At 41.3% G+C, this 16,080-nt stretch overlaps 1 protein-coding gene across 2 annotated transcripts in view; it reads right to left on the reverse strand.

The window, feature by feature from the left end:
* Positions 1 to 3,553: 3,553 nt before the first annotated feature.
* The window catches only part of ZYG11B (zyg-11 family member B, cell cycle regulator), a 101,098-nt gene continuing 88,571 nt past the window's right edge, over positions 3,554 to 16,080 (reverse strand). For both annotated transcript variants that reach the window (XM_019018638.4, XM_063698585.1), the window contains exons 13-14: positions 14,492 to 14,589; positions 3,554 to 9,439 (exon numbers count right to left, since the gene is read on the reverse strand). In XM_019018638.4, the coding sequence (XP_018874183.1) occupies positions 9,249 to 9,439; positions 14,492 to 14,589 (289 nt within the window). In that variant the 3' untranslated portion in view covers positions 3,554 to 9,248. The remainder of the gene's footprint in view (positions 9,440 to 14,491; positions 14,590 to 16,080) is intronic.

Here is a 16,080-nt window from a genome sequence, read left to right on the forward strand (position 1 = left end):
TGCCTGGCCTAGAAGATTGGATCTTCTGAGAACATCAGAGAAAGATTGTCCTTGTCGTCCACACTACAGCAAAACTCTGGAGCCTTGAACCTTGGGTTCATAATCTCACAACTGAAAAGGGTCCCTCCACACTCCTGGAACAGTACACCCACTGGAACCCTTAAGGTAAAACCGACTAGAAATGTTTCTCCCCAGAAGAAGATGGCATCCTTGATGTGAACAGCTTTTCCCAAGATCACAGATCAAGACTTCTACTATCATGAGACTCTTATCTTTGAATATTTTTTCCTTGCTTATGCTTCTATGAATAATAGAAATGAAAAGAGGGTCTGTTATGTGCACTTTTAGGGCATACTTTTATTTGTGAAGGATTTTTGCAGACAGCCTTATACGTGAATAACCTTATACTTTAATAGATAAAAGATGAAGGCCCAGTGTAGGTGACAAACTTTAGTGGTACATACATTGCCTCATAATCAGCAAAACTCCTCTTAACCCACATCATGGATTAAAGCGAACACTGCCAGGAGGCCTTCACTCTTCTACCAGGACATCATTTGTTAGGTCCTTTTTCCATGGTTTAGAATAAAAGAGGCAATAATTAGCAATGTCTCCCTCATAATAGGCTCTACAGCAAATTCTACTTTAAAGGCTATCATTACACAACAGACTTTAAATTATCTGTGAAAGTTATGCTAGGCCAGGTGCAGTGGCTCACGCCTGTAATCCCTGCACTTTGGGAGGCTGAGGCAGGCGGATCATGAGGTCAGGAGTTCGAGACCAGCCTGGCCAATATGGCAAAACCCGTCTCTGATAAAAATACAAAAATTACCTGGGCGTGGTGGCTCATACCTGTAATCCCAGCTACTCGGAAGGCTGAGGCAGGAGAATCCCCTGAACCTCGGAGGCGGAGGTTGCAGAGAGCTGAGATTGTGCCACTGCACTCCAGCCTAGGCGACAAGAGCAAAACTCTGTCTCAAAACAAAATAAATAAATAAAATAGAAAAATTAGCCAGGCATGGTGGTGCACGCCTGTAGTCCCAGCTACTCGGAAGGCTGAGGCAGGAGAATCGCTGGAATCTAGGAGGAGGAGGTCGCAGTGAGCCAAGACAAGACTGCGCTACTGCACTCCAGCCTGGGCGACAGAGTGAGACTCCATCTCAAAACAAAACAAACTTGACAATCACCCTAACACATCTAATCTCATTTTTATTGGTGAAGCAGTAGTATTTGTAGTGACCACTAACAGCTCTAAAGCATGCATTTATTTTTTGAGATGCAGTCTCACTCTGTAGCCTAGACTGGAGAGCAGTGGCGTGATCTCCGCTCATTGCAACCTCCTCTCCCAGGTTCAAGCGATTCCCCTGCCTCAGAATCCCCAGTAGCTGGGATTACAGATGTGAGCCACCACGTGCTAATTTTGTATTTTCATTTTTTATTTATTTTTTATTTTGGGATGGAGTCTCGCTCTGTCGCCCAGGATGGAGTGCAGTGGCATGATCTTGGCTCACTGCAACCTCTGCCTCTTGGTTCAAGCGATTCTCCTGCCTCAGCATCCCGAGTAGCTGGGATTATAGGCGCACACCACCACACTGGGCTAATTTTCGTTATTTTTAGTAGAGACAGGGTTTCACTATGTTGGTCAGGCTGGTCTTGAACTCCTGATCTCATCATCCACCAGCCTTGGCCTCCCAGAGTGCTGGGACTACAGGCGTGAGCCACCACGCCCGGCCTAATTTTTGTATTTTTAGCAGAGATGGGGTTTCACCATGTTGGCCAGCTGGTCTCCAACTCCTGACCTCAGGTGATCCACCTGCCTCAGGATTACAGGCATGAGCTACCGTGCCTGGCCAGCTCTATAGCATTTACACACTAACACTGCCCTCTAACACCATCCTCAACAACAGTCAATCCCCTTTCCTCCTTGGAGCATGTTCTTTTCTGTACCATTCATTTGATGCTTAATCACATATTACCCCAAATCTAAAAAATCTCATATTATTGTGCACCAATGTGGTGGGACATGGAGAGGAAAACCCACCATATTGAGAATTTGGAAATAATTGTAGTGCAGGCGGGGCTCAGTGGCTCACGCCTGTAATCCCAGCACTTTGGGAGGCCAAGGCAGGTAGATCACCTGAGGTCAGGAGTCCAAGACCAGCCTGGCCGACATGGTGAAGCCCTGTCTCTACTAAATATACAAAAGTTAGCCAGGTATGGTGCTGCATGCCTGTAATCTCAGCTACTGGGGAGGCTGAGGCAGAATCACTTGAACCTTGGGAGGCAGAGGTTGCAGTGAGCTGAGATTGTGCCACTGCACTCCAGCCTGGGTGACAGAGTGAGACTCCATCTAAAAAAAAAAAAACAACAACAAAAAAACAAAAAAAGCATTGTCGTGCAGTCTGTCACTGACTTGCTATGTGACTTCAACAAACACATTTTACCTTTTAATTTTTTTTTTTAAGACAGGGTTTAGCTCTGTCACCCAGGCTGGAGTACTTGACCTCCCAGGCTCAAACAATCCTCCTACCTCAGCTCCCCAATACTCTGTAGACCTAATTTATTTATTTTTTGTAAAGATGAGGTCTTTGTTGCCCACGCTGGTCTCAAACTCCTGGGCTCAAGCAATCCTCCCACCTCAGCCTCTCAAAGTGCTGGGATTACAGGGTGTCAGCCATCATGCCCAGCCACACCTATTTTCTTTAACTGTAAAATGAAGGTTCTGAAACTAAAATCACTAAGGATTCTTCCCAGCCATGGAGTCCTTATATTAATATAAGAATATAATACTTCAGTTTTTAGGATCCCCCCTAAGTGCACTTAAACAATATATGTTATGCCAGTTAATTATCTCAATCTTTGTGTGAATGTTAACTCAAATCTTCTCTCCGGGAAGTCTTCTTGGACTGTCTAATGGGTGTCCAGTCTGGATTAGGTGTGGTCTCTGTCTCTCTACAAGTATTGAGGACTGGTCTTTAATATACTGTTATGCAATATTTATCTGTTTATTTAATATTTACTCTTCTCCAGTAAATTTAAGTTCCCTGAAGTATTTATAAGTTATATAAGTTACAACTCTTAAATAGTACTTAGCATAGGTATTTAAGGAAATGAATGTTCAAGGCCATTGCTGAGTGGGGAAAAAAAAAAAGGAAATGGATGATGTTCCAGTATTAAAAATGTCTGCAGGCTGGGCGTGGTGGCTCACACCTGTAACTCCAGCACTTTAGGAGGCTGAAGCGAGAGGACAGTTTGAGGACAAGAGTTCCAGACCAGCCTGAGCAACATAGGGAGACCCCTGTCTCTAGAAAAAATTAAAAAATTAGCCTAGTGTGGTGGCATGCACCACGATCATGCCATTGCACTCCAGCCTGAGTGACAGAGTAAGACCCTGTCTCAAAAAATAAAATAAAAATAAAAACTTCTCCAGTAAAAGTAGCCTTTTTCAGAAAGCAATCATTACAAGTGGATCACTAAGGAATTTGAAGTTTGCATTAATATTAACTTTTAAAGCCAAATGTCTAGAATAAAAGTAGACAAGACACACTTTACATAAAATTTATAACATTTATTTAGGCAAAAAAAATCCCAAAACAAAAATCTGTACACACAACATTAATACTTAAGTGATGTCCTGATTTAAAATATAGCATGATTCATGTACAGAATACTCCCATTCATCTGGCCATAGTGAGAACAGTGCCTTCAGTCCAGATAATTGAGAGTCTTTGAAACATACACACTTCCCAATGAATTTTTTATATCCTTAGAAAGGAGTTAAACTGTTCTATCAGAATTCAAACAAAAGATAACTTTTCTCACACTCATAAGTCAGTGAGAATTTGACAGTGGGAATTCTACAAAAGTCAGGGATTTCTTAATTTTTGTTGTTGCAGATTATCTGACAGTATAAAGTTTTTAAGGAAAAACAATGCTCTTAAGATCCTGCTTTTATTAAAGTGTCTCAGCTTTCATTAGCTAAGTAGCTTCTTCCTTCTAGGCTGCTTAAAATAAGCTTAAAAGGACCCAATTTGAACAGTTTTTCCCAAAATAAGTCCAAAATTAAACACATAATATTAATAAAGCAGATTTATGATTTCCCACAAAATAATTTTGATAAACTTGGATTTTGGAAATATTCTTAATGGCCATTCTGTCTAGCTGTAAAGTTAGGCTGTGCTATCCAAAAGAGCTTTACTTTAGAGTCATGAGAAGCAGCACTGATCTTTGCAAAACTTACCCCAAAAAATGGGGAGAGAGAAAAACAGGAAGAAAAGTCTCTTTCTTAGGCTACCAGTCAGTTAACAAAGTATCTTAGGTTAAGATCTGGAAACCAAAGAATGCATAATTAGGAGTGTACCATATCATGCAAAGTCTATGAAATACTAAATAAGATAAAACAGTTACTCATTTAAAGCACGATGAGCAAATTCTCTTATCATACGGCTATTCTCATCACCGGACGAAGGTTGGTTTTGCATTATTCCTAAAATAAAATAGTTCGTGAGTGAATACTGCAAATTAAAAACTGTCAAAACACAGCAAATGATAAGGACTAAACATCCATTATCCACAAACTCATTTGAAACTACTACCATGGATTTGAGAGGGAAACTAAAAGTTTGCAAACCTCTCTGGGAGCTGTGTCAAAGTTAGTATTCTGAAACCCTAGCAATACAAAGTCCCCTAATAAGTAAAATACAGATAAAAGTGGAAGAGCCTACATCAGCTCAAAGTAACATACTTCCTTTAACTTATGCCTTCAGTTTAATAATACTGTTTATACCACTACAAACATTGTATAATAACGAAATAATGTAAACATACCATTAGAGGGCAGGAGAGGGATGGGTTTCACCATATACAAAGAGTTTAAGTTTGTTTTCCCTGCTACCTCTTTTTAACCTTGGGTGCAGCTGTACATTGTTCTATAGGGGTAATACGTTTAAAAACACTAAGCTAAATCTCTGGTAAATTAACCTAATTTAGCACATAAAATATGTTTTCATTAAACATATGGGATAGGAAGATGGCCCGGTGTTATGTTGATGCATGGCATAATTAAAAACACAGCTAAGACCAGGCACTGTGGCTCATGCCTGTGATTCCAGCACTTTGGGAAGCTGAGGTGGGAAAGTCACTTGAGGCCAGGAGTTCGAGACCAGCCTGGGCAACACAGTGAGACACCATCTCTCTCTCTCGCTTTTTTTTTTTTTTTTTTTTAACATAGCCAAATAAGATGACTGGGGAGAAAACAGATTAACACAAAAGGTCCCACCTGTAAGGGCAACTTCCTAAAGCTAGATATATAGAACCGATGGTTTTAAACATAAAACTTGATTATGTAGAAGTTTGCAAATGAAATATATCATGAAAGCAAATTCCCATGCAGCTTTATTCACCTCAACCATGTGTAATCTACTTAAGGTGACTAGTGCCACTATAAGGCATTACTGTCCCGGGGTGACAAGAAGCAATATTTATACTCAATTCCTGAAACTGGGGGTCTGATATGCTTTTTAAAAATCCTAAACTAACTAAGATCAGTAGCCACGGAGTCATCGGCTTGAGGGTAAACTAATCCCTTATACCACTTGATTTATTTTATTAATTAGTTAATAATGCAGTTAATTTTCAACTGCAAAAAGAAAAAATTATTTTGCGGAGTAGAAAGACCACAGCAATAATTACTCGATGCAAAAAATAAGACGCCTTAATTGTATTTGCTCAAATCTGTTGTCTTACTCAATGATACCAATATGTATCATTATAATCTATTTTTTAAAAATTTTCCTCATTATGCCCTAGAACATCATTATACTCTAAAAAGTCAAATTCCATTTCCTTTAGATTTCCTTAATGTTGCTTGTGGACTGATGTAGTGATATTTTACGTTGGAGCCCACCAATGATTTGAACAATGAGTGGTTCAACCCTAGTCTAAATTGTGCTTGAAACAGCACCTCTAGCCACTGAGAGATAACACTCAAAGGCACCAATAACAGTTACATTCTAGTCTACAGGTGCAAAAGGGAGGCCTTGTAGATTCTAACTATAGATACTGGCCACTTATGCCTCATAATTCCAATATATACATCCACTGTGTTTTAGCCAGATTCAGGACCTTACACACAATTCTGTGCCTTAATTCTATACGCAATTTTAGGAACCATCCCAACTGCGAAGGCACTCAAATTTTTATATATTTGGGATGTAATAAATTATTATGCTTTTTTTTTTTTTTTTTTTTGAGACAGAGTCTTACTCTGTCACCCAGGCTGGAGTGCAGTGGCATGATATTGGCTCACCACAACCTCCACCTCCCAGGTTCAAGCGATTCTCCTGCCTCAGCCTCCTGAGTAGCTGGGATTACAGGCGCCCGCCACCACACCCAGCTAATTTTTGTATATTTAGTAGAGACAGGGTTTCACCATTTGGGCCAGGCTGGTCTTGAACTCCTGACCTTGTGATCCACCCACCTCGGCCTCCCAAAGTGCTGGGATTACAGGCGTGAGCCACCGCGCCCGGCCTATTATGCTTTTAAGACTCAGAAGTATCTGGCCACTACTGATGTTTACAAAGTAGGAAATTTAGCCTGTAGTTCCAGCTACTCCAGAGGCTGAGGGGGTAGGATCACATAAGCCCAAGAGGCTGCAGTGAGGTATGATTGTGCCACTGCACTCCAGCTTGGGCGACAGAGTGAAACTCTGTCTCTACAAAAAGAAAAAAAGTAGGAAATTTAATTTTTTTTTTTCCCCAGAGTCTCACACTCCGTTGTCCAGGCTGGAGTGCAGTGGCACGATCTTAGCTCACTGCAACCTCCACTTCCTGGGTTCAAATGATTCTCGTGCCTCAGCCTCCCGAGTAGCTGGGACTATAGGCGCGCAAAAAGCCACCATGCCCAGCTAGTTTTTGTATTTTTAGTAGAGACGGGGTTTCACCACGTTGGCCAGGCTGGTCTCGAACTCCTGATCTCAAGTGATCTGCCCGCCTCGGCCTCCCAAAATGCTGGGATTACAGGCAAGAGCCACTACGCCCACCCTTGCTTTTAAATATTTTGGATGCTTCATCTATTAAGAAGTTATTCTGAGTAAAGAAGGGATTTACTGTTTTCTGTACACTTTTAGCAATTTCTGAAAATAATTTCTAAAGACAAAAACCTAGCATTAGCCTGTAAAGAAATATGCACTTTTGTCTTATAAAACAGCAACTTGAAGCCAAACTTCTTAAATAGGCTTTCCCTTAACTACACTAGATAAAAGACCTGGAAACGGTCAACATATCTAGCAATTTCCAAACTACCACAGGCCATCTCGTTTTCTGAACTTTGTCTTAGACATTAACATTCAGAAAAGGAAAAAAAAACTTTTAAAAGAATTCTCTATTTTGTCTGAAATAAACTTAGTCTGTGAAAATTTATCTTACGCCTATAAAAATTCCTTAAGCCAATTAAGTCAGCATTAACCCAGCATTTAATATGGTTTTCCGTGATTCTAAATATCTATTTAGATATTTGAGTCAGTGTCTCGCTCTGTTTCCCAGGTGCCACCACACCCAGCTAATTAAAAAAAAAAAAATTTTTTTTTTGGTAGAGATTGAGTCTCACTATGTTACCCAGGCTAGTCTTGAACTTCTGGGCTCAAGCAATCGTCCTGCTTCAGCTTCCCAAAGTGCTGGGATTACAAGCATGAGCCACTGCATCCAGACCTAAATGCCTACTTTCTTTTAACTCAGTTTTCATTCACATGAAGGAACTCCAAAAAAATTCAAGTCTGATTATTGTGATAATGGTATAAAATGTTTGTCAAAAAATGTCATCAGTGAACTAACAAACCAGCTCCTTTCTAAATTAAAATGCTTCTGAATAATCACTATAATTTTAATATTCCATTTTAAATCTCTATTGAAAACACTGGCCATCTATGAAAAAAATGTAGTTATCTGGGATTGTAGATTGACCTTATTCACAAAATAAAATTTTAAATGAAAATTAAGTTTCTTGGTGACTTGCTATCTCTCAAGTGCTATTACTGATATAAGTGATTCTTTACTATACTGTATCAGATACCTTAAGGAAAGGTAATTGTCTAAAAAATAATCTGTCAAAAATATGTGCTGTTATGCACTGCGAGTAGAATCATTACATTTAATCATTTAAAGAGTTTAATTATTTTCTTCCATTTTTGGCAGTGAGATGGGGACACTTTCTCTAACATGAACACATTAAGAAGATTAACACATATTTTGAACAAGAGATTTTAACTTTTTATGGCAAAATTTACTGGTGTCAATTGTATTTTAATTGAGAGGTTAACACCATGTTGTTGTCTCTATTCCACTGAACAAAAATGACTTTGAAATAGAGGAAAAGAATAGCCTGTTTTAACTGGCGATAATTTTTTAAAATCACATTTTCACAACACTACAACATATGGAGATGTAGACAGTTAGTCTTTAACACAGAGTGCTGTAGTATTTTATACTGTGGTGCTTGGGGAAATATTCCTAGTGAATAACCAGCAGTCTGTGCAGGAACCAGCAGTCCACACTTCTAGGTATAAATATGGAGGACAAGCTTCTGCTCACCGCCTCAAGAGAGGTGGGCTCCCGAAGGGTAGCCTGTCTCATTTTAAAACCTATACCATGAAAGCAATTCCCAGTTCCTACACTCTGTTCTCCCTTCATAATTTTTCTTTCTCATATATCTTTCCGCCAGCCATCCAGGCTCCTGCCAGTGATTAGCTTCCACAAGATGATCCACATTTCCCTTCTTTCACACTAAGAAGGACATCTTATAAAAGATACACAGATAGAGAAGAAAGGCATTTTATACAGAAGCAGTATAAAATTTACAACTGAAGCAGTGTCAGAAATCAGGTCAACAGCTTATGTGAAGCTGCAAATTGATTGGAAGGGACTCTGAGATCAGAAAAGTCTGGCCTAAGGGTTCGTGCAAACTTTACCATAAAACTGTAGAATCTCAAGCACAAGTAAGTTCAAACACTGAAAGATGTGGAAAATTTCCTAGAAGGCAATGATAAAGGAAGAGACCCTTCTTGACTCATAAGTTAAAAATCACAAGACAAATTAGAGACTGTTCACATGGGCAGTACTACACATTATCAATCCCAAACTGATTTTATGACTCTTGTCATAGAAACCCCCAAAACATCAGGGAGGGTGAGATATTCCAAATGGACCAATCACAAAAAGGATTCCTGTGATTCAACTATCCAATACTTATGGCTATCAATTTAGTCTGGCTTGGGGCTGTTTTTTACAGGGAGGTGGCCTCCCATGGCGCACAATGTGTTTTTCTAAGCTATCCAGAATGGCCACAGCAATCTGTTGGACATGGGGATCAGTATGTTCATGATCTTTGATGTTGTATAAATGCTGCAATCCTCCTTCTTCAATCAGCATGCTGCAATACCTTGAAGCTGAAAAAGAAAAAAAAACACACACAAAACAGGAGAAATAGCTTTTCTTAAAACACTTGAAAATTATTCCATAAAAAAATGACTTCAGGCCGGGCGCGGTGGCTCACGCCTGTAATCCCAGCACTTTGGGAGGCCGAGGTGGGCGGATCACGAGGTCAGGAGATCGAGACCATCCTGGCTAACACAGTGAAACCCCGTCTCTACTAAAAAATACAAAAAATTAGCCGGGCGTGGTGGCGGGCGCCTGTAGTCCCAGCTACGCGGGAGGCTGAGGCAGGAGAATGGCGTGAACCCGGGAGGCGGAGCTTGCAGTGAGCCGAGATCGCGCCACTGCACTCCAGCCTGGGCGACAGAGCGAGACTCCGTCTCAAAAAAAAAAAAAAAAAAAAAAATGACTTCTAGGAGCCATTTTTTTTAGCTGTTTTGTTATTGATCACTAACATGCTACAGCTTGATAAATAACCTCTATACTGATGTTATGTCTACAGTGCAAGGCCTACACATTCAATCAGTAAATAGCTAGCTTGATTTTTCTAACCTCAAGACATGTACAATCTGTATTAAAAAAATAAAAACAATCATAACTACCTTTGACCCAAAATCACAGGTAAGTGTTGTTACATTTTTATGCATTTCCTATGCTTTTTTTTTTTTTTTTTTTTTAGACAGAGTCTTGCCCTGTTGCCCAGGCCAGAGTACAGTGGCGCAATCTCAACTCACTGCAGCCTCCGCCTCCCGGGTTCAAGCGATTCTTGTGCCTCAGCCTGGAAATACAGGCACATGCCACCACCCCTGGCTAATTTTTTTATTTTTAGTAGAGATGGGGTTTTACCATGTTGCCTAGGCTGGTCTCAAACTCCTGCCCTCAAGCAATCCTCCCGCCTCAGCCTCCCAAAGTACTAGAATTACAGGCATGAGCCATAATGCCAGGCTGCATTTCCTATGCTTTTTAAAAACTTAATGGCACTCATACTGCACATACAATTTTTAAATTTTTGAAATATTTTATTAGACTTTTTTTTTTTTTTAAGACAGTCTCATTCTGTTGCCCAGGCTGGGGTGATCATGGCTCATGCCCAGTGGTGTGATCATGGCTCACTGCAGCTTGCTGTGTTGCCCAGGCTGGAGTCCAATGGCACAATTTTGGCTCACTGCAACCTCTGCCTCCCGGGTTCAAGCAATTCTCCTTCCTCAGTCTCCTGGGTAGCTGGGACTATAGGCACCAGCCACCACACCTGGCTAAATTTTTGTATTTTTGGTAGAGGTGGGGTTTTACCACACTGGCCAGGCCAGTCTCAAACTCCTGACCTTAAGTGATCTGCCTGCCTCAGCCTCCCAAAGTGTTGGGGTTACAGGTGTGAGCCACCACACCCAGCCACATTAAAACATTTTAATACAAATAGAAGTGAATTCCATTTAAATATAAACAAAATAAGCCCGCAAGGTAGGAACCTCAACTATCTGAGTTGGAGACAAAATATTCTAATATTCCCCAAATTACAGTGCATTTTAGAATAAATTATTCAGGGGCTGGGCGCGGTGGCTCACACCTGTAATCCCAGCACTTTGGGAGGCCGAGGCGAGCAGATAACGAGGTCAGGAGATCGAGACCATCCTGGCTAACGTGGTGAAACCCTGTCTCTACTAAAAATACAAAAAAATTAGCCAGGCGTGGTGGCAGGCGCCTATAGTCCCAGCTACTTGGAAGGCTGAGGCAGGAGAATGGCGTGAAGTGGGAGGCGGAGCTTGCAGTGAGCCGAGATCACGCCACTGCACTCCAGCCTGGACGATAGCAAGACTCCGTCTCAAAAAAAATAAATAAAATAAAATAAATTATTCAGGGCTGTCATTCCATAGAGTAAAACCTAAATAACTCTAATACCTAAAAGTAGTGACAAAAATAAATACTCATGTGAAAATGCACTATTATTATTATTTTCTTTTTTTTTTCAGACAGAGTCTCACTCTGTCGCCCAGGCTGAAGTGCAGTGGTGCGATCTCGGCTCACTGTAACCTCCACCTCCCAGTTCAAGTGATTTTCCTGCCTCAGCCTCCCTAGTAGCTGAGAGTACAGATGTGTGCCACAAGCCACAGCTAATTTTTTGTATTTTTATTAGAGATGGGGTTTCACCATGTTAGCCAGGATGGTCTCGATCTCCTGACTTCGTGATCCACCCGCCTTGGCCTCCCAAAGTGCTGGGAATACAGGCATGAGCCACCGCGCCCAGCCGAAAATGCACCATTATTTACTTATTATGTTTTATTTTCTCCTACTGAGCTGTGAAAGGTCCATTCCTTGAGTTATGAGGAAAGGAACCTATAGATTAGAGACTGGAATATGATGGGATCAACTGTTAAGAAATTTGGGAGTCCTCAGAAACTGTGGATACAGTAAAAAGAAAACGACTTTAGGGCAGAGACAGTTTAATGTAGCTAAAGAGGCAGTTTTCGATTTATGAGTGAACAACTCTGCTTCTGAGTAATCTAGTAGGAAGGACTGGATAAGCCTCCAGGTGGGAGTTCAGGTGGGTACAAGGCAGTTTTCTCGGTCACATCCCATTCATTGAATTATTCTTTATCTGACACAGAAGAGCTTTTACTGCATTGCCTTTTTGTGGTATGCAGTGAGTTTTCATCAAATACAAGAGAAGGAGCTGGGCGTGGTGGCTCATGCCTGTAATCCCAGCACTTTGAGAGGCCAAGGCGGGTGAGTTCGGGACCAGCCTGGCCAAAATAGTGAAACCCAGCCTCTACTAAAAATACAAAAATTAGCTGGGCATGGTGGCGTGTTCCTGTAGTCCCAGTTACTCGGGAGGCTGAGGTAGGAGAAATGCTTGAATCTGGGAGGTGTAGGTTGTGGTGAGCTGAGATCGTGTCACTCCAGCCTGGGCAACAGAGTGAGACTCCGTCTCCAAAAAAAAACCCAAGCGAAAATCTCACAAAATGTTACTACTTCTGCTATAAGGATATTAGTAAAAACAACTCTCACATATCCTATATAAGGCCCTTTATAGTATGCCCCCTATTAAGGTCCAATAGAAGAAATTTAATTCATAGTTAACTTCTCGTAAAAAATTCTCTCCCCTCCCCATCTCCCCTGACAAGGATATGGAATGTTTCCCTCTTATATGGAGAACGATGTCGCTTTTTACTTGCAGCAGAGCCACAAAAATCCCTATGCATGGCCTACAAGTCTACATTTGACTATTTTCCCTCTATCCTAGAATTTTTTTTTTTCTTTTTGAGACAGAGTCTCACTCTGTCACCCAGGCCAGAGTGCATGGTGCCATCACAGCTCACTGCAGCCTTGCTTTCTGGGCTCAGATGATGCTGCCACCTCAGCCTCCCAAGTAGCTGGGACTACAGGAGCACACCACAACACCTGGCTAATTTCTTTTACATCTTTTATAGAAACTAGGTTTTGCCATGTTGCCCAGGCTGGTCTCAAACTCCCGGGCTCAAGTGATCCACTCACCTCAACTTCAGAAAATGCTGGGATTATAGGGATGAGCCATTATGCCCGGCCCCTATAATTTTTGAAAAATTATTTTTCCTTACTTCTAATTAAAACTAAAAATAGGCCAGGCACAGTGGCTCACACCTGTAAGCCCAGCACTTTGGGAGGCCGAGGTCGGTGGATCACCTGAAGTCAGGGGTTCAACATCAGCCCAGCCAAACTGGTGAAACCCTGTCTCTACTAAAAATACAAAAATTAGCCAGGTGTGGTGGTGCAGGCCTGTAGTCCCAGCTACGCTGGAGGTTGAGGCAAGAGAATCGCTTGAACCTTGGAGGTGGAGGGTGTGGTGAGCCAAGATCGCACCACTGCACTCCAGCCTGGGTGACAAAGTGAGACTCCATCTCAAAAAAAAAAAAAAAAAAAAAAAAAAAAAAAAAATATATATATATATATATATACACACACACACACACTTTACTATTAAAGTGGTTCTGTGTATTTCTTGTGTCAAATCATTTGTGGAATGAGTTTATATTAATAAATAATTAGGCCACGCTTGATGGCTGACACCTGTAATGCCAGCACTTTGGGAGGAAGAGGCAGGCAGATCGTTCGAGCCTAGGAGTTTGAGACCAGCCTGGCCAACATGATGAAACCCCGTCTCTACAAAAAATACAAAAAAAAGCCAGGCATGGTGACGTGCACTTGTAGTCCTAGCTACAAGCTGAGGCAGGAGGATCATCTGAGCCTGGACGTCAAGGTTGCAGTGAGCTGTTACTATGCCACTGCACTCCAGCTCCAGTGATAGAGAGAGACCCTGTCTCTAAATAAATAAATAAGAGTTGCATCGTAGCTTTCAAAGAATAATATAGAACCTGATTCAAACACTTTGCTTCTTCAGAAACCGTGGGTGCTGGGAGCGACATCTTGAACAACAGAATTTTGGGTGAATGAGAATTGGGCACAGGAATGTACCATAAACAGTGGATCTACTTAAGACCTTTTACTCAACAAATGGACTCACTGTAGTCTCCTAATCTTTAAATTCCTTGATGTGAAAACAGTGTCTCATTCACCACTGTTATTCAGTGCCTAGTTACACCATGCTCATTCTGAAAGAATACCTTAAGTTGGCCAGGCACAGTGGCTTATGCCTGTAATCCCAGCACTTTGGGAGGCTTAGGCGGGCGGATCACCTGAGGTCAGGAGTTTGAGACCAGCCTGGCCAACATGGTGAAACCCCGTCTCTACTAAAAAAAAAAAAAAAAAAAAAAAACAAAAATTAGCCAGGCATGGTGGCAGGTGCCTGATATCTCAGCTACTCGGGAGGCTGAGGCAGGAGAATCGCTTGAACCCAGGAGGCGGAGGTTGCAGTGAGCCGAGATCGCGCCACTGTACTCCAGCCTGGGGAACAAGAGCGAGACTTCGTCTCAAAAAAAAAAAAGAATACCTTAAGTTTATAACCTAAGATAGCCTTACATTTTAAGTCAGTGTTCTTAAAAATCACTTTAATACACAATTTAGAAATATCTTTCCTGGGAAATGAGAATTTCACTTAAAGAAAAAAAACACAGTTCTTTTTTTTTGGTACATACGATTCTTGCTGCAGACATGTTGCATGGCCCAAACTGCCCATAGCTGGACTCCTGGTGTTGTGAAACAGCCAAGTAATGGGAAAAATGGATTAAAGGACCTAAAGGTTCAAAAGAAAAGAATCAAAGTTACATCCCATATTTAGCGTAATTTCCTAAAGCAGTGATTCCTAAACTTTCCATTTTCAAAATTTTATCCTATTATATTTAGACTAATATAAATGAGCTATAGAATATCATTTCTTTGTCTTAACCATTTCAGAGAAGACTGCATTCAGACATGACTCAGTACAGAAGATGGAAGGTGATTAGAACATGGTAGTGAAAGAGAAAAAATTTTTCCAAAAGCACTTTTTAGTCTTAAAGATACACATTTGAAGATAAGTAGACCTTGGTTTGGAAACTAAGAAATAGAGAAATTAGGTGATAACTAACTAGTAGAACACTATGAAAAAGATGTATAATTATCCCTTCTATTTTCTACTGGTCTGAATAAAAATAGGTAGAACATAAGTTGGAGAAATAAAAAAAATGTTGGCAACATCAGCATTTATGAACCAAACAAAAAAAGTAAGTTGAATAAAAATTAAATACTTCAGGTAATTAGTAATTTAATTATCAAGTTATCTAATTACAAACAGTTAGGCATCCAGTATGCACTTTTTAATTTTTGTTATTTATTTATTTATTTAATTTATTTATTTTGAGACGGAGTCTCGCTCTGTCGCCCAGGCTGGAGTGCAGTGGCGCGATCTCAGCTCACTGCAACCTCCGCCTCCTGGGTTCACGGCATTCTCCTGCCTCAGCCTCCCGAGTAGCTGGGACTACAGGCGCCTGCCACCACACCTGGCTAATTTTTTTTGTATTTTTAGTAGAGACGGGGTTTCACTGTGTTAGCCAGGATAGTCTCGATCTCCTGACCTCGTGATCCGCCCGCCTCGGCCTCCCAAAGTGCTGGGATTACAGGCATGAGCCACCACGCCCGGCCTATTTATTTATTTTTATATTTATTTATTTATTTGAGACAGGGTCTCGCTCTGTTGCTCAGGCTGGAGTGCAGTAAGGCGATCTCAACTCATTGCAGCCTCAACCTCCCAGGCTCAAGCGATTCTCCCATCTTAGCCTCCCAAGCAGCTTGGACTACAGGGATGTGCCACCACAACCGGCTAATTTTTTATTTTTTATAGAGACGGGGTCTCACTATGTTGCTCAGACTGGTCTCAAACAGCTGAGCTCAAGTGATCTACCTGCCTTGGCCTTCCGAAGTGGTGGGACTACAGGTGTATGCCATCATGCCCAGGTTTTTTTATTTTTTAGTAGAGATGAGGTCTCACTATGATGCCTAGGCTAGTCTCCAACTCCTGAACTCAAGTGATACTACCACCTCAGTCTCTCAAAGTGTTGGGATTATAGGTGTGAGCCACCATGCCAGGCCCAGTATGCCCTTTAATAAATTATTACAAACTGTTTCCCCAACCAAATCTGGTGTTATTCCTTTTTTGAGAGTCTCATTCTGTCACCCAGGCTGCAGTGCAGTGGCGCCATCTCAGCTCACTGCAACCTCCACCTCCCAAGTTCAAGCGATTCTCATG

Source organism: Gorilla gorilla, chromosome 1 (genome assembly GCF_029281585.2).
Source record: "Gorilla gorilla gorilla isolate KB3781 chromosome 1, NHGRI_mGorGor1-v2.1_pri, whole genome shotgun sequence".
NCBI lineage: Eukaryota > Metazoa > Chordata > Mammalia > Primates > Hominidae > Gorilla > Gorilla gorilla.